Genomic DNA, 27,529 nt, shown 5'->3' on the forward strand with positions numbered 1-27,529 from the left:
GATGTCAAAAAACAGAGGTTTTCATTCTCTTTGTTACATCCTAAAGCACCAGTCCTGCAGTCAAAGCTATAAGCATGGGACCCCCGTCTCCATAAGATATCCATGCTGGTGGATCTGACTGTAGGATTGCGGCCACAGATTGTTTTGTGGTTCAGCACAGCTTGTTATGCTTTATTAAGGTTAAGGCACAGAACCAGGCATTCTACACTCTGCCACAGTCTTTGTGGGACACTGGGAAATCTTTGCCTTGGTTTTCCTCATCTATTGAATGGAGAGGATAATACTTATCTCACAAGGGCATTATGAGGCTAAATTAATTAATTTTTGTAAAGCACTTAGCACCCTTCATCCAGCAATCGCTAAGAACAGAATTATTATTTTTATTACTAAACAATGCCATTGTTCAAGTACATGGGGCTACACCATCAAAGCCAGCCTTTCCCCTATAAAGGAAATACAAAATCTGGGTCCTGTACTGTTAGCTGCTAATGCATCTAAAGCAGCCGTTCTCAAACTTCATTGCACTGTGACCTTCTTCTGACAACAAAATTAACTACATGACCCCAGGAGGGGGGACCGAAGACCACTATCCTAGGCGGGGGTGGGGGGTGGGGGAAGGGGTGCAAAGCTGAAGCCCAAGAGCTTCTGCTGTGGGCGGGGGGCATGTACCCTTACCCCTGGGCAGTGGGGCTTGGACTTGGGCTTCAGACTTGCTGGGACCTAGAGCCAACACCAACCTTGGTGACACCATTAAAATGGGGTCACAACCTACTTCGGGGTTCCGACCCACAGTTTGAGAACCCCTGATCTAAGGTACCACAAGAATTGCCTATATTTTCCATGAAAGGTGTCCAATTTTTTTTAAAATAATCAAGAGCCACATGCTGCCATTTGCTACCTATTTGCTTTATTTTGTATGAAGAGGACATACTTTATTTCAATCAATAAAATAGATACTTGCTACGATACAAGAAATCACCACAGTACCTTTTGGAGTACAAATTAAATAACTTACACTGTTTGTCAGTCTCCCACTGTCACACAGATTGCAGTTACAAATTAAGAGAGAACATAAATACAACACATTTCAGATACAGTGACTGTTAGGTAGAGCATGTATTATCTCTTCTCCCCCATCCCCCTCTTCGCATACTGTTTAAAGCTATCATTTAACAGAAACAAATGCTAAAAAATAGACCTTTCAATAGACACATGTTTGATGCCTTGGCCTAGGGGCTAACTTAATGGAGCTGTATGGATCAGGTTACCAGATATGCAAGCATCACAAGCATTAGCCCTCTCTGTTTCCCCATGTCCTGTTAGTCTATCCTTACTAGTCAGGTGGTTTTTGTTGTTATCTTTGGATCAATCTAAAGAGACTAGATCAAAAAAAGGGAGCTCATAGACATAGATCCTGCAAATACGTATGCACATGCTTAACTTTATGCAGCCGAGTGGTCTTGTTGAGCTCTGTGAATACAATTAAGCATGTGTATGTTTGCTGAAGTGCGGCCTATGATAGTGCTTCCATGTGCACAGCTTAGGTCATTGTATGAAGTGGCGTGATGGGGAAATCATTGCAGAGCTGCTGGTGCCTTGTGGAAAAACTTGGGAAACAGTTCTAGTTTCCAGAATAAGTTATCGTTGTTTCTCTTTCATCGTCTTTTATTTCTCAGGGTATTTGCATTTTAATGGCTTGATCCTGCAAAGTGCTGAGCCCCCTCAACTCCCACTGAGGTCAACAGGATTGGAGGGTGATCATCTGATCAGTCCCTAGAAGAGTATAATTGTGTTAAAATATTAATTTGCTCCTCTTTTCTCTTCCTTAGCAGAAACCATCCTTATCTTTCTTTTAGACTGAGACCAAGTGTTGTCACAGAGGATTTTGACTTCAGTTGGGTTATAACGCCCATGAGTATTGCAGTTTAGGTGTGCAGCACTCCCCATGTACTAGATGCTTTATAAAGTGGATGTGCCTTTGCAGAATAAAACTTGTTTTCATACAAATCTCCTTAAGCCTAAGTGCTAATGGCATCCCCTGCTGTATGAAAGATGTGGAGGAGAGACTGCACTCAGCTTTCCTGAGCTATTGGCAATAGCTCTGCTCCTCCACAGCCATGGCCCATGATATAACTCCCGCACTGCCCCAAGTACAGGCATTAAGGGTATGGCTCAGAGGCTAGGGCCACTGCTACAATACTCCAGTGAGGATGCTCCTCTCTGGTTTACAGAACTTCTATAGCATAAACTGCTGTAGGTCTTTCTGTGAATAAGTTGCTTAGCAGCAATGTTCAGCCACAGACATCAGCACTGGAGACGTCTCCTCTCATTCAGCATCGGATGCCTTCTCCCAGTGCACTGACTGGCAACCCATCCTTTTAACACCTGGCTACTATCCTATTTCAGCAGAAAACATGGGCAGAGTCTGGACCTTTTGAGGCAGGGCTACAGGCTCTCTTCACATCTTACATGGAGCATGCAGAGAAATCTGCTTCTTTCCCATGTGGGGGATCCACTCTTCTGGACTGAGTCCATGTGTGGATCCTGGACCAGAGAGCATTTTGCTTTTAGTAAGAAAGAAAAAGCAAAGAGAAATGCAGGAAATATAATGACATATTAGGCTGAATTGTTTCTAAACAACGATTTTCAAAGTTTTCTAGAGCATTTCTGCACCTCTTTCTAAAGGACGCAGCCATGACGAAGGCCAGGTGCACTGGATAGCAGAGGTACTAGTTTCTCACTGTTAAAGCTTGATATAAGATCCTGGAGAGGGATCTGTCTATCTGCTGAAAAGGAAACACCTCGAGAGACCGTTTTTAACAAGCACTTTCAAGCTGCTTCATGTCTCTCACACAATCTTCTTAAAGACAATAGTTGTGATGGATTTGACCCGTTTGCTGATGGCTTAGTAACTTGACCTGTATATCGGTACTCTCTAGGTTGGATGGCCCTAAAAAGAATGGGGCGCTCTTACCACATTAGCTGAGGAGTGGGGTAGGGTGCGGTAGGGTGGGGAAGAGATGCTAGCTCAAGGCAGAGAAGGGGAGTTGCACAGTCCCCTGCACCACCTTATTTTAGCCTCTGGCTGTAGGAGTCATTCAAAGATTTAAAGAACTGAGGACATTTTTCCTCTAACAAATGCAAATGGGGATGTGTGTCTTACTTTTCAGCTGTCACATTTCCTTTATTAGGAATAGTCTGATCACATATTGCTGGCATTTGACATCATCTTTTTATCACTTTCTGATTCTGAGACTCTAGGCTGCCTTGATCTTGCCTCACGAGAGATGCTTGTAGAAATGTTTTTTAAAGTGTAGAGTTATGAATACATTCGTACAACTTTTTATTTAAAAGTAAGTTTTAGAGCATTAAGATTGAGATGCAAAAGCTCATCCTTGTAGGTGTTCATTTTGTTCAAAGGGTGGTGCGTGTCAGACAAATTCATGTTGGAGTCCTGCACTGGGACAAATTTAAATACCTTCATTCTGGCAAATGAAGGGCTTGATCCTGCAATAACCAACAGGAATATTAATGTGATTTAGGGCTGCAAGATTGGGCTCAGAATTTGTCATTCTTTCTTTCAATTTTTTCATATTTTCCTCTGGAAAAGAGAAAAGGAAACAAGGTCGGTAGCTCCTAAACTGAGAGAAATGCAGAGGCAGCAATTTTCCTCCATTTGCGCAATCCCATTAAAGTCATTAGCTAATAGCAGTGTTTCCAACAACTGGTACGTGGATTGGCACTGGTTCCTGTGATCTCCTTGATGCAGTTTAGAAAGGCAGGAAGCCGGTCCCTGGTATCAAAAAGGGTGAGAAACACTGGCTTATAGGATCAGGCCTCTTGAGAGCAAACCTACTTTAGTGAGTAGTCCAGTTGTGCAATCTATACATCCTTTCTTGCCTCCTAGCATCTCATGCACGTGGTGAAATTTTCTGTAGCACAAGTTACATATTACAGTTATACCTAGCACTTGAGCAGGTTCTTCAGAACAAAGTGTCTGCATCTGATGTTCCATTGTTGGTACAGTTTGATCTGGACAGGAAATTTTAATAGACTGATTATTTGTCATGGATCAGAGTTTCAGTAAATGTGCACCTGGAAGTCACTCAGGCCCAGAGCCTCAAAGGTATTTGTAGGTGCCTAACTCCCATTGAAATCAGTGAGAGTTAAGTGCTTAAATAACCTCAGTTCTGTCTCGCCCTCCCTTTGTTTACTCCTGTCTCATAAACATCAAAAGTGAATAAAAATGTATTGGGGCATGTCCATCAGCAAAGTGTACGCGATTTAAGGTTTGGTTTTTAACTCCTGTACCTCAGAGAAAATGACATTGGGGTGGGCCTGAATTCAGTGGTGGCAGTGGTACAAAATGAACAGCCGGACTTGGCTTTAATGGCACATTGTAGTTGATTTGAGGTCTCATAGGAATATACAAAGCTTGTTGTAGGCTTTTGTCTTTGTGAATCTAAGTTAATTAGGATAGAACAAGTACAATGGTGAATGAGTCAACAGTAGCTTTAGCATTAGCAAATCAAAGGTGGAATCTGTTACAACTGTATTGGTATCAGAAATATTCCAATAAAATATGGCTGTTGAATTAGCTCACATTCACCTTTTTTCTCCATTATCCTTCCATCTTTCCAGGATAGGCAAATGCCCTGAATAGCACAAGTAATGGTATGCCTTCAGATATTCATCAACAGAGTTACAGTCATCCCTAGGGAAATCCTAAAGCATTCTGCCCTTGCTAAAGGAATATTCATCCTGCAATAGCAAAGCTGCGGCTTGTCAGTCAGCCTCAAAGGCACTGTTTGTTGCCCCCAGATATTCTGATTTCTTCTTGTGCTTCATCCACATTTTTCTCAGGATGCCAGGTGTTCCGCACAAGTTGTTGCCAGTCAAAGGTAAAGAGGCATCTGCTTCTGGGGCGAGGGTTAAGTCATGCTCAGTGTTCTTCCTCGAGTGCCTTTTATGGCTAGAGAACAAAGCAGGGGACACAAAATGTTTCTCTGTTGTGGCCCTTTGCCAGGTTCATTCACATTTTCAATGACTAACTAAACAAGCTGAAATAACCTTGCTTTAACATAAGGGAAAGAGCTGCTTAAACTGGGATGTAATTAAATTTGTTGTAAGTAGATCCCTCTTCCAGCCTCCCATTCTTTTGACTCTCTCTAACACTGACTCTCTGTGCCAAGTGAGCAAAATATGGATTAAATATAAATACAATTCAAATAGTGAAACTAACACTGCAAAACAGAGTGACAGCTGGACTGTATTTTGTGCAAACCTCACCTCTTCCTTTGACTCCTCTTTGACCTCATTGTTGTCATGTCTAGAGGCTTGATTCCACAAACCTCCCTGCTCATGACAGCAGTCCCAATGGGCTAGACTGAGCCTAGACACAGCCCCGGCTAAGGGCCAGCACGTGACTGGTCTGCCCCACAATTCCTTTTCTCCCCTCTTGCTCCAGGAGAAGTGACTGCAGCTCTGGAAAGAGTGCAGTTTATTTTCCTCTCGTGCCTGGCCTTCTGTTCAAATCAGTGAGAAGAGAGGCCCAGCCAAGGCTCTGCCCATTCCCTTCCCCTCTCTGCCTCCTCCTCATCCATTTATTTGCAAGGTGAAAGTATCCAGGGAGCAGGGGCTGTGCTCTGCACCTGACCCATAAGCAAGATCTTGATAGGCTAATGCCTGGTGGGGCCTTTACCCCCCCAATCTAGTCCAATTACTTCAATTCTATCGCTTCCTTGTTTGAATATTCTTGTGAGAGTTGGGGTTGCAGGATCACATCCTACATTATGGCTCAATCCTAAAAACACTAATGGATATAGTGTTTACTACTCCCCATTAAAGCCAATGGACGATGGGTAAGGTTATGTTTATGTCACGGAGGTCATGAAAATCACGGAATCCATGACTTCCAGAGACCTCTGTGACATTCTCTGTTTCAGCCCCAGGGGCTGCAGGACTCTGGAGCTGGCAGCCAGTGGGGCCCTGGCAGGGTTCAGGCGACAGGGGCCCCCTACAAGGTTCCAGTGACAGGTGACAGACTCCTGAGGGGGCCCTCGGGATTCCAGCCATGGGTGACAGCCTTGTGCAGGGGAAGGGGAATGCCTTAGGCGAGCAGCTGGGATGTCCCGTTTTCAATTTGGGAAATATGGTCACCCTGCAGCTCCCAGCCGTTGTGGGTGGAGGGGGGAACCCACAGCTTCCACACACCACAGTGGCATGGGAAGCCATGCAGCAGCAAAAGTCACAGACAGGTCACCGCTTCCCTGAATTTTTGTTTATTGTCTGTGACCTGTCCGTGACTTTTACTAAAAAATAACCATGACAAAATCTTAGCCTTAACTATGGGTATGCCTACGTTGGAGCTGGAGGTGTAATTTCCCGCTCGAGTAGACATACACACACTAGTTCTGATCAAGCTAGCTTGCTAAAAATAAAGAGTAGTCTTAGCAATGTGTGTGATGGGAGGGGTTAACTGCCCTGAGTAAAATCCTGTCCAAGACTGTAGGTACATACTCAGGACAGCTAACCCCTCCCACCTATAGTGCCACCGTGGCTTCATTTCTATTTTAGCACACTAGCTTGATCAGAGCTAGCACAGGTATGCCTATTCAAGCTCGAATTCACATCTCCAGCTCCAGTGTAGACAACTCCTAAGTCTGGTGGTAAGCAGGTAAGCACTAGGCCCAGTTGTGTTTGTGACATCCTTAGATTGTAAGATCTTTGCAGCAGGCACCGTAGGCCAGATCCTCTGCTGATGTAAACTGGTGTAGCTCCATCTATTTCAGTGGAGATACACCAGAGGAGCAGGCCCCAGGTATATAATTTGAGTGTAAAGTGCTATGACATGTCTAAATAATGATGAGAATAAATATGGGCTGGTTGTTACTGCCTCCAGATACCAATGCATTTATCTGCATTAATCTCTGGTGTAACTCGATTGACAGATTAATTTACATGAGGTGTCCAATTGGCCCATAGGAGCCATTTTCTATTTAATATAATTATCTGTTTAGAAATATAAGGAAACTGCACTTTATAGTGCCTCAGTGCTTTGGGTTAAATTCTGCAGATGACTTCAGTCTGAAGTCGTGTAATCAAGGGGTCTGAAGTATGTAATCAAGAGCAGAACTTGGGCCAGTATCTACATGTAATGACCCTGTCTATTCCTTTTACTTTCTAAGGGAGACCTTGGCTTGAGTAAATTGGACTCACGATGACACACTAGTTAGATGTTTATAAATAATTACTCAGACATCACTAACTTTTTTCTAATTAAGCAACAGAAATTAAATTGACATATGTCCAACACTTTAAATAGCATTAAGATCTAAAATGCCTAGGTTAATAGTGCATAATCAAGAAAATAACACCTTAGGCAAATATTTTGGAAATTAATTACTCATCTACTATAGACCATTAAGGTTTATTACTCCAATCATGGGTAATTTGAAACTGACTTTTTGTTCGTGTGTGTGAATTGATGACCTACAGTCTGGGCCACCTGCTGTTTTTCCTTACAGACAGAGCCTTGAAGTCCCACTACACCAGGAGTGGGTGGATGTATTGAAAGGGGACTTACACTTCTGCAGAAGCACTGTCCTGTGTAGCTGGCTCTGTGACTGCAGCCCGTTTCACTGTGATATGGGTGACTGGGAATGCTGAAGGTTGCTAGGGAAGAAAAAGGTCATTAAGAAACTTTTACACATTTCTTTAATGAATGGGGACTGCAGGTTACTTGGGGACTTAAGGGGAAAGATTTTTAAAAATACCATAAATTGCTGAAAGGGAGAGCAAATTAAGGGCCTGATCACTGAACCCTTAACCACAAAATAATCCTTACTAATGTGAATAGTCACTTCAATGGAGGTGCTCTTGTGAGCAAGGATCACTCGTGTGAACAAGGGTTGTGAGACTGACACCTAAAAAACCCGGTAGGTTTCACTGCTTTTTTGGTAAATCATTTCTTCGGTACTGAGGGGCAACTACTCACCTGCTATTAGTGGGTGCAACTCCATATTGGGCCCTGACTGTGTCTGTAAAGTGGGGATAATGATCCTGACCTCCTTTGTGGAGCACCTGGAGACCTACTGATGAAAAGGGCTAGATAAGAGCGAGATATTATTACTACCGCTACTTCAGGCTACAACTAGAATGGCTAGTTTTCCTGAGGATGTTGGACTTAATTCACTGTGGTCACTATTACTTAGTGGCTCCACTTTTCTTGAACCAATTTATATGTGTCACATAGGATTAAACTGAGAAGACTAGATCTTCCTTTTTGTGTTTTCTAGGGTTGTTCCAAGAAGCAATCATTAAAAATGTCAGAAATTGCTTTTGCGAATCTAGTCCAATTTGACCAGTTTAAATGCAGGTAGGTGACGTGAATTTTGTATTGGGCGAAAGAGTAAATTCTCTATTCACTTTTTTCACACCATTCATGATTTTATAGATCTCTACCATATCTCTTTTCTAAGATGAACAGCTCAAATCTTTTTTAGTCTCTCCTCATATGGAAGTTGTTCCATAGCCTTGATCCTCTTTGTTTCCCTCCTCTGAACCTTTTCCAGTTCCACTATCTCCTTTTTGAGATAGGGCGACCAGAACTGGACATAGTATAAATCCATGATATGCCCACACCGTGAATACAGTGCAATTATCATATTTTCTATCTTATTTTTTATCCCTTTCCTAATAGTTACTAACATAGTCTTAGCCTTTTTGACTGCTGCTGCGCTTTGAGCAGAAGTTTTTCAGCGAGCTATCCACAGTGACTCCAAGATCACTTTCTCTGGTTGTAACAGGCATTTTAGAACTCATTATATATCTAGTTAGGATTATTTTTTCCAGTGTGCATTAGTTTGCACTTATCAGCATTGAATTTCATCTACTAGTTAAAGCACATCACATACAGGTAGCTGGTCTTACTGAATTTTACTTACAGAAGATTTTCCATCCGGCTGATTATCACAGGATTTTGATGACTCTTGTTCAGAAATTCCCACTGCAACGCATAATTAAGATGCTATTATTGGTAATTATTCTCCTGGACTTTATGTAATTAAAAAATTATGTGGAAAGATCCAGTAATTAGAGTTATAGTCCTATTGGATTTGACTATGGCCAATTACAAAGATCTATATCACAAAAGGGCTAACTACCTTTTGTTATATAGGAATGGGAGAACTTGGAATTTTTTAAGTAGACTTGCAATGCGGTAGGGCAAAATCACTCAATCTCCCATTCTTTGGCTTTTGAAATGGTAACTTCAGCTATTAACATTGGACCAAGCCTTCAGGTCCTTACTCCATGCTTCATTGTGCATGGCCTTGTGTGGGGGCAAAAAAGGAAGCTGCAAAGAGCATCTCCCCCTACCTCCCTCAATTCAGGCATTTCCATACTTTTGAGAGCTTCACTTTGCTACCTTAATAATGTTCTTTAAACATTGTTTTTGTGTGTGTATTTTTCTAGATTTATTTTTAAAAGCAAATAGTAAAAACAGAGATTCCATCATATTGCATCATATTGACCCGTATGTGGTTCATCAGCAGGGTTGGATCTCCTCCATTTGAGCTATGGCGCAACTGATAGCAGTAGTAGCTTGTCATCCTCTGTGTGGACCAGATCTAGGGGGGGTATGAGAGTGCAGATATTTGTTGATAGCAGAGGAATGGTGAGACTCAGGAATCTTGAGTTCCATTCCAGGCTCTGGAGGGGAGTGTGTTATGGTGGACACAGACACTTCTGCCTATTTCCCACAAGCTTGTCCCGGTCTGCTCCATACCCTCCAACCTGCCCCTCTCCTAGTCCTGACTCTTTTCCCATCCCTGACTCCAGTCTCATTCCCCTCACCTACCCAGTCCCAGTTTCCATTCCTCAGGCTTCTCATACCAGTCCCACTCTCCCTGCCTGCCAATCCTAGTACCCCTCTCCTGGCTCCTTGTTTGATTTCTCCCTCACCCTCGCCCCCACTGTCCCCCAGTCCTAGTCTCACTCCTCAGACTCCTCATCTAATCTGTGTCTCTGGCTCCTAGTCCCAGTCTCTTTGCCCAGCCACTCCCAATTCTTTCCCCACACTCCAGCTCCTTGTCAGATCTGGCTCATTCCCCCCTTCCACCCTTCATTGGTTCCTAGTCCGAGTCTCCTTGCCCAGTCAGTCACAGTTGATCTCCTCTTGAGCTACTCATCCTGTCTGTGTTTCCAAACTCCCAACCAACTAGCTCTCAGTTCCCCATCATTTGCCTCAGTGGCTCCCAGTTCCAGTGTCCTTGCCCAACCAGTCCCAGCCTCCCCTTTCCCCATAATTGGCTCCTAGTTCCTGCCTCCCCGCCCCACCCCCTCTCCAGCTCCTACTCTCCTTGCCCAGCCAATACCAGTCAATTTCTCTCCACCTTTAGTCCCAGTCTCCCCAGACTCCTTGTTCCAATCTATTCCTTTCCCTCCTTACTGGCCCAGCTTTTGTGTCTTCTTCATTCAAATCGGATGCCGGCTCCTTCAAACTGAGGCTCACTGAGACTACAGGAGAGAAAGGCTCCCTGCTATCAGTTTGAGTGTTTGGCCTCATCTAGGCCTGAAGCACCTGTTACAAGGTAAGTCCTTCTGAGCCCCAGTAGCTCTGGGCTGGAGCATGCTCAGTCACTGTGGGGATGGTCACAGTGCATGTGCACCCCTGTCAGGCTTGAGCAGGCTCAGTGAAATCTAAGAAGTCTCTACTGATCATGTGTGAACTGTGTTTTTTCAAAGGCTTAGAACTTGGCCAAATTTGGGTGGATTGTCATGGGCGGGCTAAAGGCACTTTCATGACACAAAGGCCACCTCCCTGCCAAGTTTCATGACTGCTATAAAGCATAAGCTGTACAAAAAAAGAGTTGCAAGAATTTTTTTAACATTGGCAAAAAAATGTATTCTCAGAAACAGCTGACCTGTTTTGTACTTCTGGAGGAATTCTGCACCACTGCACATGCACAGAATTCATGTGCTGTGCAGATTTTTTTTCTGCAGAAAATACATTCTGCGAGAAAGGTACTGTGGTTATGCCTTTCACCCAGCAGGGGCCATTGTGGCACCAGAACAGAGAGCAACTGCTCATGAGCCAGCACCAGCTGTGGATAGGGAAGAGAAGAGGCTGCCTTCCTCACAGTACTCTGGCCATGGGGCCAGGTCAGGAGGCACAGGATATGGGGGGATGGACAGTGTGGGTCACATGGGGCTGCTAGGTGGTCACAATATGGGGTTCAGAAGGGCTAGTTGGCGGGACAGATGGGTGGAGGCTGAGTGGGGGAGCAGGGCCACATGGGGTTGGTGGGAGAGGTACCAGAGTGGGGGTGCAGGGCCACATGGAGATGGGGGAAGGAGGTGCAGGGACATGTGAGGATGGGTGGAGGAGGGGTGGGTGAGTGGGGGTGCAAGGACACATGCTCCTCCATCATCCCTGACTCCCTGAAGCCTTTGCAGTGCTCTTGATTGGTGCGGGAAATACATTTCTGTACTGTAGCTTAAATTAATTATTACTCAGAGTTCTCTATTAATATGCCTAGTAAGGAATCTATTTGTCAAAAAACATTTTCTGAATCTTTTTTGTTGTCTGTATTGTTATAGACATAGCTGTTTGTATTATTTTGGTAATTTATTTCAAAATACGTATCAACTGGCATGTTTACATTGTGTTATTGTGACAGATAAATATGCAGAATTTTGTAGAATTTTTCATTTTTTGGCATTGAATTTTTTTGAGATACCCATTTTAATGAAAACTTCATGAAACTAGAAGGCTGCAACATCAAATGATGTTCTGAGCAATCAGCACAGAGATGGCAGCATAATGAAGTCAAAGCCGAGGACTTACTGTGCTTGGTGGGACAGAATCTTTCCTGTTCATTCTGCAAGTGGCCAAAGTTCTGCACCGCATCTTTGTACAGGACTTGGGTGAGATCGCCTTGGCTTGGAAGCAAATCCTCTGTCCTGTAGGGCTGATAATCAGACACTGCTACCACCTACAGGAAAGAGACAAAACTATCCAATTACAAACGTCCTTCATTGGAGCTATGTATGACTGTAAGGCATTCAAGTCATTACATTGGAATCTCTATCATTGGTTCTGTTGCATTTAGTCCTTCAACCTGTTTCCCCATAAATGAAAGGGGAATATTTTGATTTTGAAGTGTGAGCATGAGGAATGATAAACATGTTGGAAAATGACCTGCATTCTCTTTGCAGTTGCAATATGTATGTGCATCTTCCCGTATTTATCTCAAGGGCTAAAGTGAACATTTAAAAAGTGACAACCGATTTTGAAAACAGTGGTTTTTGGATGCCCGACTTGAAACACTGTGGATATAATTCTCCGTAGTCTTGTACCTGGGGCAGTCTTCTTCCCAGTTCGTCTTCGTGCTCGGAGCATCCTCTTCACAGACTGCAGGGGTGTGCATGTGGCTGCTTGCTTTAGTGGCCCCTTGAAGAGCACAATGAGCTTGCTTTTGCTTGCAAGAGGTCAAAGGGGAGCTCAAAAGCTGGGCTGCCACAAGAGGGGTGAAGGCACACACCACAAGCCTGCACTCTCCCTAGCCATAGTCAGACACATTAGCCATTGCACCACTGGCCCCTGCACCTTAGGTTCTCTCTGGGATGGCCGTGCTGCCTATGTGAGGCAGAATGGTCGCATGAGGGGAGACCTTCGCACTCTCAGCTCTGCCTTCCTCTCTCAGAAGACCAGGAGAGAATGCAAGAAGAAAGGCATCAGCGGGCAAAGGAATAGGGAGGGTTTAAATTCTCATAGATTATTTCCCGGATTTCCCCCCCTACCCCGCATTTGGGGCTTCATGCTTCAACTGCGCTGCTGGTGCTCAGAGCCTCAGCTCGGTGGCGCACTCCTGGGTTCCGGGCTTCAGCCCCATGGGATGTGCTGGAGGTTGGGGTCCCGGGGTTCCCCCATGAGGCCCTGCAGAGCCCCTGAAACTGGTACTCTGCTTCCCCCAGGCATTTGAAAATATTTACCTCCCTCCTGGATTGCATAGACAATCCAGGAAGTTGCATAGACAATCCAGGACGTTTTTGGAAAGCGTAGGGGACAATTTCCTGGCGCAAGTGCTAGAGGAGCCAACTAGGGGGGGCGCTTTTCTTGACCTGCTGCTCACAAACCGGGTAGAATTAGTGGGGGAAGCAAAAGTGGATGGGAATCTGGGAGGCAGTGACCATGAGTTGGTTGAGTTCAGGATCCTGACGCAGGGAAGAAAGGTAAGCAGCAGGATACGGACCCTGGACTTCAGGAAAGCAGACTTCGACTCCCTCAGGGAACGGATGGCCAGGATCCCCTGGGGGACTAACTTGAAGGGGAAAGGAGTCCAGGAGAGCTGGCTGTATTTCAAGGAATCCCTGTTGAGGTTACAGGGACAAATCATCCCGATGAGTCGAAAGAATAGTAAATATGGCAGGCGACCAGCTTGGCTTAATAGTGAAATCCTAGCGGATTTTAAACATAAAAAAGAAGCTTACAAGAAGTGTAAGGTTGGACATATGACCAGGGAAGAGTATAAAAATATTGCTCGGGCATGTAGGAATGATATCAGGAGGGCCAAATCGCACCTGGAGCTGCAGCTAGCAAGAGATGTCAAGAGTAACAAGAAGGGTTTCTTCAGGTATGTTGGCAACAAGAAGAAAGCCAAAGAAAGTGTGGGCCCCTTACTGAATGAGGGAGGCAACCTAGTGACAGAGGATGTGGAAAAAGCTAATGTACTCAATGCTTTTTTTGCCTCTGTCTTCACTAACAAGGTCAGCTCCCAGACTGTTGCGCTGGGCATCACAAAATGGGGAAGAGATGGCCAGCCCTCTGTGGAGATAGAGGTGGTTAGGGACTATTTAGAAAAGCTGGACGTGCACAAGTCCATGGGGCCGGACGAGTTGCATCCGAGAGTGCTGAAGGAATTGGCGGCTGTGATTGCAGAGCCATTGGCCATTATCTTTGAAAACTCGTGGCGAACCGGGGAAGTCCCGGATGACTGGAAAAAGGCTAATGTAGTGCCAATCTTTAAAAAAGGGAAGAAGGAGGATCCTGGGAACTACAGGCCAGTCAGCCTCACCTCAGTCCCTGGAAAAATCATGGAGCAGGTCCTCAAAGAATCAATCCTGAAGCACTTGCATGAGAGGAAAGTGATCAGGAACAGCCAGCATGGATTCACCAAGGGAAGGTCATGCCTGACTAATCTAATCGCCTTTTATGATGAGATTGCTGGTTCTGTGGATGAAGGGAAAGCAGTGGATGTATTGTTTCTTGACTTTAGCAAAGCTTTTGGCACGGTCTCCCACAGTATTCTTGTCAGCAAGTTAAGGAAGTATGGGCTGGATGAATGCACTATAAGGTGGGTAGAAAGCTGGCTAGATTGTCGGGCTCAACGGGTAGTGATCAATGGCTCCATGTCTAGTTGGCAGCCGGTATCAAGTGGAGTGCCCCAAGGGTCGGTCCTGGGGCCGGTTTTGTTCAATATCTTCATAAATGATCTGGAGGATGGTGAGGATTGCACTCTCAGCAAATTTGCGGATGATACTAAACTGGGAGGAGTGGTAGATACGCTGGAGGGGAGGGATAGGATACAGAAGGACCTAGACAAATTGGAGGATTGGGCCAAAAGAAATCTGATGAGGTTCAATAAGGATAAGTGCAGGGTCCTGCACTTAGGATGGAAGAACCCAATGCACCGCTACAGACTAGGGACCGAATGGCTAGGCAGCAGTTCTGCGGAAAAGGACCTAGGGGTGACAGTGGACGAGAAGCTGGATATGAGTCAGCAGTGTGCCCTTGTTGCCAAGAAGGCCAATGGCATTTTGGGATGTATAAGTAGGGGCATAGCGAGCAGATCGAGGGACGTGATCGTTCCCCTCTATTTGACATTGGTGAGGCCTCATCTGGAGTACTGTGTCCAGTTTTGGGCCCCACACTACAAGAAGGATGTGGATAAATTGGAGAGAGTCCAGCAAAGGGCAACAAAAATGATTAGGGGTCTAGAACACATGACTTATGAGGAGAGGCTGAGGGAGCTGGGATTGTTTAGCCTGCAGAAGAGAAGAATGAGGGGGGATTTGATAGCTGCTTTCAACTACCTGAAAGGGGGTTCCAAAGAGGATGGCTCTAGACTGTTCTCAATGGTAGCAGATGACAGAACGAGGAGTAATGGTCTCAAGTTGCAGTGGGGGAGGTTTAGATTGGATATTAGGAAAACTTTTTCACTAAGAGGGTGGTGAAACACTGGAATGCGTTACCTAGGGAGGTGGTAGAATCTCCTTCCTTAGAGGTTCTTAAGGTCAGTCTTGACAAAGCCCTGGCTGGGATGATTTAACTGGGAATTGGTCCTGCTTCGAGCAGGGGGTTGGACTAGATGACCTTCAGGGGTCCCTTCCAACCCTGATATTCTATGATTCTTCCGGACAGCTCCAGCTGCATTTAAGCCCTGATTCCAAGGATGCCAATAGCCGTAGGCCTCTTGCTGCTGCTCAGTCACTACTGGCCCTCCTGTAGCTACTTCAATCTCCCAGTCCCCCTGTAGCAGCTACTCACACTCTGCAAACTCCCAAATGTGGTGCCCACATATTAAGTGGAGTTTGATGATAGGAGCACATTATCCACACTCTTGAGGATCTGCATCAGCTATTACTAAGGTGCATGCAATCCAAGCTGTAACAAAACCCTGGATGGTTTGGAACCTGGTTATTGGAGGCCCATCACACACTGCCATAATTTGGTCAGCAGAGACACTCAGACTGCACCATTATCAATTGGATGAAGCTGCTGCTGGCAGGACATTCTCCATTCAGATCCTCAACTATGGGATTTTGCTTTCCTCCTTGCTCTGCCAGAGGCCAGATGTATTAATTTTAGGGCACTCTGCAAAGCCCATCTTTTCTTCCTGGCCCTTGGGACAGGGTAGGGAGTGGATTGCTCTCCCCCTTGATGTATGACAGAGGATGTCACACCCTTTTGTCAGACTGGAGGAACTTCAGTTCCTTTGCTTTGAAGTTGGCCTTGAGAGGGTGTCTTTGGTAAGTATGATGCTAGTTGTGAGGGCAAGAAAGAGTATGTGATAGGTTCTGATTTATGCAATTTATGACATGCAGGTGGATTGCTGCATCTGCACAGAGCCTCACTGACTTCAGGAAAGCTTTGTGTAGGCCCAGCAGTACACCTGTGCCTTGTAAATTTCAGGCTTCCATGTGTACATGGGTAAGTGGTTTGTTTTCAACTCTGTGCTAATCGTAGGATGTATTTATTTAGCCCTGTTACCTATGTTTTTTAAGATTTCTAGTTATATTAGGGACAAGAAGCCTTCAGGCATGAGGAACCATAGCAATAAATAATAACATTTCTGTCACACTAACTCAAATGTAACAGCATAACCCTCTACTGAACATTCCCACATACGCATACATTTGTTTGCTACATCTAACTAATAGCAGTACATTTTCACAGTTCCTTATCTCCTAATGCGTAATTTCATCATGACTGGGACTACCCAACGTGTTACTATAAGAAGTCAAGATGTAGGTAGGCCAGGAAACCAAACCTGTTGCAGCCCAGTTTAGATCTAAACAAGATTTGACACTGGTTTAGGTCATCAGGAACATGTTGGGTAAATCACATAGATTATTTTAAAATCACTTTTCTTTGCTAGATGTAACAGTAAATCAAAAGCTATGTGGGTTTTGAAGTTATTCAGGTGAATTGCCAATTATTGGCAGAACCATCCACATCAAGTAGCATTACTAAGCTTCTCTCTAAATATTTGATTACTGTTTTTACTATGCTTTACTGGGTTACCCTGTTCCCATGCTCCTGAATTCAGAGGCCAATTTTCACCGACTTCTGTTACTGAGTTCAACAACTGGTAGTTATGGTTTAACAGCAGTGAGGCAGTACACAGTGGTGCTGTCTCGTAGCGCCGGTGTTAAAATGAGCTTGGAACCAGTATGAAAAAATGGGCAAGGTAGGATTGAGGCGTGTCGCACAATAATGTGCGGGCTATAGCAACAACACACAAAAACACTCTTGGAATGAACAAACAGCATTCCCATTCCAAAGATCCAAGCAAACAAACAAAGGTGAAGCAATTAATTACATGACTTTGATTGTGATTTTGTAGCTTAGCCTCTAAAGAATTATGCAGTCAATGGAAAAATGTCATATTTTATGAGCTACGTTCTTGTCACTGTGCAGACTAGGCACTAATTTTAGCAGTGGAAGTGCTAGAGTGTACAGCAATATTTGCCACTTTTTTTGCCATGTAATCAAATGTCAGTTTCAATCAAGACTATTTTTCGGTATTCAATCAAGATAATTCCAGTCAACATTTTGGGGGAGGAAGAAGGGAGAATGGGAGGAACAGATGAGGGGTGTCCTATAGTGAAAATGTAGGAAGGTCAAAAATGAGCATATTGAGGGAACATTTGAATTTTTAAATCATGAGTCTTTTTGTTAATTTCCATGATTGCCCTCTTGGAAAGGATTAATTTTAAAGTGACTGAGGTTACCTCACAAGGTCAGTCACATGAATGTATAAATCACTTAATACAACACTGGCATGCTCCAGTGCTGCTGCTATGAAAGAACCTGGCAGGTTTCCAGATTGCTTGCTATTTTTGCTCTTGTCTGAGATTAAATTTGTGCATCCACTCAGATTACCAGGGTAGAGGACCTCATGCCACCCAGGCAGAGCTACAACGCTAACAGTAGGCAGATGTACAAATGAAAAAAATATAACTACTCCTTTTCTTTGTATGGAAGAAAAGTTGACCATCACAAATATCCTCAAAGGCTTGTATTTTCCAGCACGTGCAATGCTATTGGATGATTACACATTAGTCAGCTGCACTAAACTGAAGCATGGAAATCAACAATTACAAGGTTTGTGTGGTTAGTTAGTTATTTTTGAAAGCCCAGTTTATGTCCTTATTTTCAGTGCATAGACTATCCTTGTGCTGTGGTGCTCTGATTGTAAACACCGGGATCATCAGCACTGACAAAAGAGGACAATCAAGAGGATTATTCTCTAGGAGTGGAAGAAAAAGAAACTATAAATATGTACAAGATTTCTTTTAAAAAGTGACAAGACAGGCACACACAGCTCAAATTAAATGTTGCAGAAGTCACTGCCTAATAGTAGCGATAAAGGTATAATGAGATTATAATGATTATGCTAAAGGATAAAAATAGCTGAACAGGATTATGACTAGAGCTGGTAAAAAGTTTTCTGTCAGAAAATGCTGATTTGGTAAAATCAAAATGTTTTGCAGGAATGTCTTGATTTTGTCAAAAATTTCAACAGGCGATTACCTAAACATTTCATTTTAATCAGGTTTAAACTAATTTAGATGTATTTTGTTTTGACTTTAGCATTTCAACTTTAATATTGTATATTAGTCAAAACAATGAAGTTCAAATGAAATGGTAAAGTCCAAATGCAGTATGTCACAATGTTTTGTTTCCTGAAAAATTCTGAGATTTCAATGTTTTTGTCCTGATTTAGGACAAAACCAAATTTTGAAATCTCTGAATTTCCCATGGAGTTGAGATTCCATTTTTCTGGCCATTTTAAATTATGATTTAGGATTGTAGGAATGAATGTTTGAGAATGTTTTTACTCATTCAAACACCTTGAGTGTAAACTTTCTGCTGGGACTGATCTTTTTGAGGTTCGTGTTCCATTTAAGACCTTCCCATTAAGATCTATGAATGCAATGGGCTGACTGAGCAACCAAAAATAGGCACTGGGATTGGAAGGAATGTAGTGTGATGGTGTTTTCAGTCCATTGATAGGTATGTGACACAGCAGAGGTAGGGAGGATTCCTGAAGTAGAGAGTGGAGCCTGCTGACTCTGGAGCATAGAGTGAGAGAATAATCCAGAAGGGAGGGAGCAGCCGGGGAACTGGAGAAGAATGTCTGTGACAATGGAAGATGGTGGTGAGAGATTTCTATGTAGGGAGCTCTGCAGAAGAAACAGGTCTGTGGCAAGCACAAATACCTTCCAGACAAAGTCTCAAAGCTGATAAAGAGGGGTCTAGATAGAATGAGAGAAAGATGAGGCAGAACTGTCAAAGAAAGAGCAAGAAAGAAAGACAATAAAGGGTCTTGGAGGGCATTATGACCTGGCTAGATGGATTTTGGCAGGGCAAGGGAGGGAAAAGGGGGCCCTAAGACAAGAAAGCCAGGCCCAAATAGCTGAGCCAGAGTATCCGAGCCTGCCAAATGGCCTTTCACAGGGGCTAAGTCTAACACTTATGTTATTTCCACTGCAGCAGTGCGGAGAATATGCACTCAGGATTGGGGCCCACAGGAGCTGTACGGACACATAAGTAGACACAGTCCCTGCCGTGAAGAACTTACAGGCTAATTAAGGGAAAGCTGCAACAAATGAGTGTAATAAACAGTAGGAGGGAAAGGAGAAGTGAGGATGAGGACAGGATCACACATCTGCACAAGCTCACTATTTAAGCTTTTGAAAAGTTAAAAAGTTTAATAACTAACTGCTCGGACTCCTTTGGGTTCACTTGTTAGCTCTCCTTCACGCCCACACAAGGGAGTCAAAAGGTATAAGGAACCCCACTACTTCCTTGCATGGGCTATCCGGATTGGTGGAGCTTTTGTGTGTGTGTGTGTGGCGGGGGAGGGGGGAGGATCAACTGCTGTCAGACTGTTGCTCTCTTTAGCAGTTGGGTGAGGAGTGAGGTAATCAGGAGTGGGGGAGTGGGCACAGCCTTGGCTCCAACCCCCAATGCACAAGTCAATGCTCTCAGTGTACAAACTAATGGTCCAGAACTGGCACAGAGGGAAAAACAAGCTGTGCTAGCAAAAAGGGCTGGCACAGATTGCATCACCCTGGATCAAGGGGGAAGTACCAGACTGTAAGTCTCAGAGGGAGTCACAGGCTGGTTCCTGAGGTGAACTACCCTCCCAGCTCCTTCAGACAATCATTTTCTGACAAGATATTAAGTCATTAATTTTGTTATAATTAAATTAATTTAATAAATTTAATTTTTAATAAATTTAAATTAATTTTGAATAATTTTGCTTGAAAAACAAATCTTTTTGAAGAGTTCAAAAAACCTTTTTCTAAATACCTGCAATTTTCCAGAAATGTTCTAAAAGTTTTCCCCAGCTCCAGACGCCATTTCAGTTCTATGCTCCCCATGCCCTGACCTGGAAAGGTCTGCTTTCCCATTTATGAGATTTTCAAGGAGAAGTTAAGTCAACTTGAATACAAAAAAATGGATATTTTTCTTACTCTCTTTGTTCGGATGTGTTGCGTGCTTTTGGCTTTTCTTCTAGCTGGACTACATGCTGCAAAGAGAAGGAAAGAAACACAATCAAAGTGCAATAGTGGTTGACACGAGAGATGACAGCTTCAGACATGGATGTATATTATAAATTATTTAGGATTTTGTTGATTAGCAATAGAAACTGGAAAATCTCAGGTTGGTGTAATTTGTTATGAGATCATCAAAAAGGCAAGCACAATTTATTTGAAATGTCATTACCAGCTCTGATGCTGTGTCTTTGTAACACCAACAGACCGCGGATGTTGGCGGGCAGGATCAAACCTGGGGCCTCTGGAGCTTAGTGCATGAGCTACAAGCCATATGACTCTTAGTGAAAGCTGGAGAGCAGACTCATTATTCTCTCTCTCTAAGTGGTCTCAGAGCCACTAGATGGGACAGAACACCACACCCAGGAGGAGTGTGGGTTACACCTTCACTCTGCCTACAATAGTGTGCAGTGCTAGGATAAGTTTCTTGTTCCACTGAAAGAACAATGGGGTATCAGGCATAGCTGGCAACATAGGAATTGTGTTTTGATGGCTGTTTGATGACAATATTTGTGATTGTCTTGAAACGCCATGTAATTACATGAGATTCTTGGCTTTCCTTTAAAAAAAATGTAAATTTCTAGCTCTTGTAATTCAGGAGAGAAGCTGGAAAAAATGTGGCCACAATGCACCCAAAAGACTCAAAAACTAGAAGATAAATAAAAAGAACCCAAAAGGTGGCATTAGTAATATCTCATGTAACTATTTTTAAGCCAATGTCATGATTTTTTTAAATTGGGATTGGCAAGGCTGTAGCAGTGATGTTAGGTGAAATATGCACTTGAAAATAGTTTGTGCACATTCCTTTTACTCATGAAACTTAGGAAGCAGATGCAAAGGCTCTATAGTAGTAGATGGAGCTTCTATCTTAAAACAAAAAAACTTCAAATCCAGACTCCAGCGAGAAACTGCTGAATTGGAATTCATTTGCAAATTGGATACTATTAATTTAGGCTTAAATAGAGACTTGGAGTGGCTAAGTCATTATGCAAGGTAGCCTGTTTCCTCTTGTTTTTTCCTACCCCCCCCCCCAAGATGTTCTGGTTTAACTTGGATTTTAACTTGAAGAGTGGTCAGTTTGGATGAGCTATTACCAGCAGGAGAGTGAGTTTGTGTGTGTATGGGGGTGGGGGGGATGTGAGAACCTGGATTTATGCAGGAAATAGCCCAGCTTGATTGTCATGCACATTGTGTAAAGAGTTGTCACTTTGGATGGGCTATCACCAGCAGGAGAGTGAATTTGTGTGGGGGGGTGGAGGGTGAGAAAACCTGGATTTGTGCTGGAAATCACTTTAGATAAGCTATTACCAGCAGGACAGTGGGGTGGGAATAGGTATTGTTTCATATTCTCTGTGTATATATAAAGCCTGCTGCAGTTTCCACGATATGCATCTGAGGAAGTGAGCTGTAGCTCACGAAAGCTTATGCTCTAATAAATTGGTTAGTCTCTAAGGTGCCACAAGTCCTCCTTTTCTTTCTCCAAATGAAGCTGATTTTCTTCAAGGAGGAAACGGGGTAATGTGGCTCTCAAAATCTACAATGCTTTTACTTGCATCAAATGCCACCCAGGGGAAGACCTTCAATTCAAGTGACCTCTGCAGAGGAAACACAACCTCTTGCTTTCTTCTAATTGGGAAATAAAAGCAAGAGGGGACATTGCCTGAAAAAAAACATCCCTCTCAGATTTTAGGGTCACTGTGTAGCTGCCATATTGTGAAGTTCTCATTCATTAGAGCTGTGTGAATAGTTCCTTTCAAACTTTACCTGGTTTCATTACCCAACTGACACAGCCCAAGCTTAAAGACATTTTTGGAGAGGGCCCAGGCCCAGACTCAAGTAAACATGGGCCAGTTTATAGTTTTATATGGAGACGAGAGGTAGGTTTGAACGGTGGACTTCAGAGCCAGGTAATCTAGCTGTGCTGATGGGACATATTTGTGACACACTCTACCTCCAGAATGACGCCTTGTAACCCCCATATTCATCATTCATATATTGTTGTGATATTTTGTACAAAGCATGCCATGTAAGGTATCATATGAAAAGTCATGATCTGCTGAAACCCATTGTTCTGTCCAAATATGTCTATCATTAATGTGTATAAAGTTATGAGATTGTGCTGTATGGTTGTTACTGAAACATGTTGTAAGTTTGATAGTGGCATGCAAAGGCTCCCTGCCCAGATGGGTGTTGACCACCCATTAATCAACTCAACTATCCAAGCACCACACAATGGGAATGGCTTGATTACTGTGACTTGGGGGTTGCTTGATCACTGTGACTCAAAGTCCACCAGGACATGCCTGGGCTAGTGTCTGCCAGGCACATGGGCCAAGGGTATAAAACAAGGGACAGTAGCATCATGTCTTAGCCTTTCTCTTCCCGCACCTATGCTGGACACAACTGGGATGCCAAGAAGACAAAGATCATCAGAGAAGACTGGTCCAGGCTTCAGGGGGAAGTCTGTGCATTAAGGACGGTAACATCCAGGGGGTGAGAACATTGCTTGATCTAAATACTGCCTAGTGTAATAAGGTTTAAGATTTAGATTGTGCACTTATTTTTATTTTCTTTGGTAACATCTCTGTGCTTTTATGCCTACCATTTATAATCACTTAAAATCTATCTTTCTGTAGTTAATAAACCTATTTTATATTTACCTAAAACAGTGTATTTTGCTTGAAGTGCTAGGGAATTCTCAGCTCAGTTACAAAGGCTTGTGTGTGTCCTCTCCACATTGAAGGAGGGATGGGCTGGGTTATAAACTTACACTGGTCAGGCTTCTGACCAGGGCAGAATGGTACAGCTCAGGGGTGAAAAGTCAGGGAGCTGGGGGGAATTGGCTGATGCCTTTCTGCTTGTGATTCATGAGAGGCTTTGGGTGTTTTCATGCAATCTAGCTGGGTGTGGGGCTCCGCCTGCTGTTGTGCTGAGTGATGACAGCTCCTGGTGGGGTTTGCTGCTTGTCACTAGCAAAGCATTGTGAGAGCCCAGGCGGTACCTCTGTTCCAGGTTGTACCCCAGGGATCCCATCACAATATTAATGACTTTTTATTAAGCTATGAAGATATATACATTATTGCCCCTTTGGCTTGAGCAGTTAACTACTATTCTGGGTCTAGCTGTATTGTTTCTGTTCAGAGAGAAAACTGATGGTACGAGAGCGATTTCTTTGCTGCAATCCCTTTTATTTGCAAAAAACATAGACAAGTCCTGTTTCCCTGAACACAGTGGAAACAAGGAACAGCAGGCAGTGTCCTTGCTTACAATTCTAAGCCTGCCTGTTCAGCCAGCACTCTGTCCAAAAGAAACTCTCTTTCTTGGCTTCATCTCGGAGCCATGCTACTCCATGCTTCTCTCACTGCTGCTTGCTTCTGCCACTGATGCACAAACCTGCAATCCAGTCAATGCCCTTGTGTTTTTGCCATCCATTCCCAGAGAAACCCCTCTTATTCTCCCTGAGTTATTTTGTACTCAGGAGTTCCATGTGGCCAGTGCTGTGGGTAGTGGCTTCTATACTTTCAGCTATATTAGTGCGTAAAGGAGCTCAATTGCTTCTTCCATTTAGGCAGAATGGAAGGCAGCTAGCATACCCATCTGCTTCAATTAGGGCTTTGCTTGCCCATAGATCAACGACGTGCTTGCTGGTAGCCACCAACATCCTCCAGCACAACAGTATATTTAAGCTGAATAACTGTGTGGTCTTGTGTTTCCTCTCCCCATCCCCTTCTTGTGACTTGTTGCCTTTCTTTGTATCTTTAAAGCTAGATTGTAAATTCCCTGGGCCAGGTTTGGTCCCGGTCTTACTCCCTGTGCTGTAAAGTGCCTAGCACACATTTGAGTGTTGTGCAGTAATTAGGAATAATTAATCATTTCTACATCATTCAGAGGTGCAGGATTTGGTGTTCTGGTTCAGGTCCATTACAGAGACAGGTGGCAGGTTGCAGCTGCGAAGTTCAGATCCAGATCTTAATCCAGATCCAAACTTTGAGACTGGGGGAGTCATAGGGTTATACGAGCCTGCAAGATTCGGCGAGTCTAACTCCCTGTCAAGATGCAGAATTTGTTGTGTCTAAGCTGTCCAAGACAGATGGCGATCCAGCCTCCTTTTGAAAACCTCAAATGAAGGAGCTTCCACAACCTCCCTAGGCAGTCTGTTCCATTGTCCAACTGTTTTTACAGTTAGGAAGTTTTTCCTAAACTTTAATCTAAATCTGTTTTGCTGTAGTTTGAGGAGGTTTTGGGGCAAGCGTTTCTGTTCCGGCTTAAACTCTGGTCAAAACCAAATGAAGCCTGCAGTTTTGGATGGTTTGTTGCAAAATCAGGTGTAACTCTTAATCTCCAGTTGAGTTTTACTTTGAGTTCTTGGGATCATTCAAATTCAGGGGTTACCAACACAAATTAACATTTGTAAGGCGCTTTGAAGATGTGTTAACTCTAGGTATTATAATTTGACTAATGAATCATTTAATGCAATGATTCTGGCTCTCTCTATACTACTATGAGGTATCGTTAATATTGGACGCTCATCTCCCATTAATAATACTTTGCTCTTACACAGAGTTTTTCATCCAATAGTCTGAAAGGGCTTTGCAGAGATGAATGTGTCTGACCATGCAAAGTTTACAGAGAGGGAAACTGAGGCATAGTGAAGTTAAGATCAAAGCTTTCAAACTTGAGTGCCTAATGTTGGGCACCTAGACTCATATTTAGGCCCTTAAATAAGTGGCCTAATTTTAGAGGTGCAGAGGACCTGCAGCTGCCACAGAAAATCAGGCCACTATTTAGATGTCTTAATATGGATTTAGGCGTCTAACTTTAGCAACCCAAGTTCAAAAATTTTGGCTTGTATTATGTTTCCATGGTTATACAGCAAGACAGTAGCAAAGGCAGGACCCTGACTTCCAGGTCCATGCTCTAAACTCTAGACAATACTGCCTCACTATAACACATGGTGCTTGCTCACTTGGCTCACTACACTGAGCATGTACCCCCAATGTAAGAAATAGTTACAGGTAAGTATAAAATGTGACACAGTGCTCAGCTGCGGGAGGGGGCTGTATAAGCATCAGTTAAAATAATACACATGCCATTAAGCGGTTATGGCTCCAGTTTTGCCAAGTTCATGAAGTGGGAAGGAATTCATAGGCATCCCTACAACCTTTTGCCTGGTGAGGTTTATATTTGAAAACAGTGCAAGAGGGGGACAAAACCAACTGAAAAGAGTGGAGGGGATTTTCCATTAATGATATAAATAAGCTATGACTCGTTTTTGAGCCCAGAGGTGTCCAATGAAATGAACAAACAAAAAACCCCACACGCAAGCCTAGATTTCACTGGGTAAGTGATGACTAAATTCACTGATGCCTTACAAACAAAACACTTAATTAAAGATGGGGGCAGAAAAGTTTAACTGATAGAAAAATTACCCATGTCTCTCAGGGCAGTTAACCTATTTAATGTTTTACTGAACAGTGCAGGGTAGTGTTGAGTTTCCATATTTTCTCTAATTTGGGGAAATGTTTTGTTATTTGAATTATGTTGCTGATGCCCAGATACTCCTTGGTGAGTGCCTGATAAACATGTGTAATGATAATAACCTCGCACATTTCATCTTATTTGTGAGCCACTGGCCAAATCATTGCGTGTGTTCTGCCAATGTAAGCAGCAATCAGCCTACATGAGCTGAGGAAAGGAACTGCATGAAAGGGAAGTCACAGCACTGGCAAACATAGAGCTACTTGAATAGCCATTGAAGTATGAGTGAATCATGAAGCTAGACATTAGTGACCCACTTGCACAGGAATACGACAGCAGTGAAAACGGTGGAGAGACCATTGTGAACATATTTTTCTTGATGGGATATAAATTCTAGCAGAAACATGCTTCTGTAATTTGCCTGCTAAAAGGATGTTTATGTGAATGAGTCACAGAATTTAACAGATGAAAACAGTTACAATGCTGGCCACATCAGTGCGTCTATTCATGTTGTGGAAATAAGCAGCAGAGTGCCTACGTTTACAGCTTGCAAGTGCAGATTAGATCTGTCCCCCTTCCCCACCCCAAAAATAGTTTTTCATGCTTTTATCTGGCTTCTTTTGGTATAAGCAGTTACTGAGTTTAAACTATGTTGTTCAATCAAATGGATACTGTGTTTTGTCTGGTATTTATTCTTCAAATCACCAGATGTAATTCATGTTAATACACATTCATTCCTAGGACATGATTTTGGAAATGTTCCCCTTATTGATCCAGCAGACACTTGCTCAATATATAGCCAGTTCCGGTGAGCAAATAATTCTTCATGGAATTACATTGTTATTTTCTATGTCATAAATCAGCCCTACTGTTTTGAGCTATGCCTTATTGATCACCTATTCAGAATATAAACAAAATCACATGGCATCAAGAACATTCATCTCACATTTTTTCCTGTGGAAATATTTCACGTCGACATTGTCCAGGCATCTGCATCCATTAGCTTCAGAACAACTAGAGAACACAGAAGTGCAAGTACAATACAGTAGAACAAAGAGATGAGTTTATCACTTGAAAGGATTTCTCTACTGGTAAAACATTTTAGATAAACGACAGCACTGTCTGTTACTCTGCTTTAACATGTACTCACATTTGGATGAAATCACAGTGGTGAAAACTTCTAAATTTTCATCGCTGCAGCTGTAAATCTGGTGCATTTTTCACCTCTCTCTTCTGACTGCCTATCGGCTTCAGGCAACTGCTCTGAACTTCTGGTAAATAGGTTTCACTAATCCAATCTGGCTCTGTGATCATTGTCCAGGTCTACAAAAGACAGACTGATGCTGTGATCTCATCTCATTCCATATTCTTAATTGCAACATTTTCTACTACCATCTGTCTTTCTATGAATTCTATTTATGCAAAGATTTAATTTAGCTGTTACTTAAGCCTTTGCCACATTTTATTTTGTGTGTCCTTCCTCCTATACGGTTTGCCAAAGCCTCAGGAATAAAAGTGGTTAGTAATGTAAGCAAGTTGGGGCTGTTTTGTACAGCTGGTGAATTATCAAATTGGATATCTGCTCTTTGCAAAGCTACTGCTAGGCATTCTTTTTATGATTTTTCTTAGGTTTAATGTTATATATTCTTTTACATTTTTAAGTTTCTCCATATAATGGGAATCCAGTAGTTGACACATGTAG

The 27,529-nt window shown here is 43.2% G+C and overlaps 1 protein-coding gene across 1 annotated transcript; it reads right to left on the minus strand.

Moving 5' to 3' along the window:
* Window positions 1–899: 899 nt before the first annotated feature.
* Window positions 900–27,233, minus strand: VXN (vexin). The gene is made up of 6 exons (XM_073330996.2): window positions 26,978–27,233; window positions 20,269–20,324; window positions 11,849–11,996; window positions 8,946–9,007; window positions 7,586–7,674; window positions 900–4,972 (listed from the first exon to the last, which is right to left on the minus strand). The coding sequence occupies exons 1-6, from the start codon at window positions 27,042–27,044 to the stop codon at window positions 4,786–4,788; spliced, it is 609 nt and encodes a 202-aa protein (XP_073187097.1). The 5' UTR covers window positions 27,045–27,233; the 3' UTR covers window positions 900–4,785.
* Between the last annotated feature and the right edge of the window lie 296 nt (window positions 27,234–27,529).

The sequence above is a fragment of the Lepidochelys kempii genome, chromosome 2, assembly GCF_965140285.1.
Source record: "Lepidochelys kempii isolate rLepKem1 chromosome 2, rLepKem1.hap1, whole genome shotgun sequence".
In the NCBI taxonomy this organism is placed as follows: Eukaryota; Metazoa; Chordata; order Testudines; family Cheloniidae; genus Lepidochelys; species Lepidochelys kempii.

Bases quoted from the DNA above. Each gene is read 5' to 3' on its own strand.
- VXN (XM_073330996.2), bottom strand. From the start codon at position 27,044: ATGCACCAGATTTACAGCTGCAGCGATGAAAATTTAGAAGTTTTCACC. The intron at 11,997-20,268 runs GTAAGAAAAATA...TCTTTCCTGTAG, and splicing joins AACACATCCGAACAAAGAGA to GTGGTAGCAGTGTCTGATTA. The intron at 7,675-8,945 runs GTAAGTAAAATT...TTTCTTCCCTAG, and splicing joins AGCCGGATGGAAAATCTTCT to CAACCTTCAGCATTCCCAGT.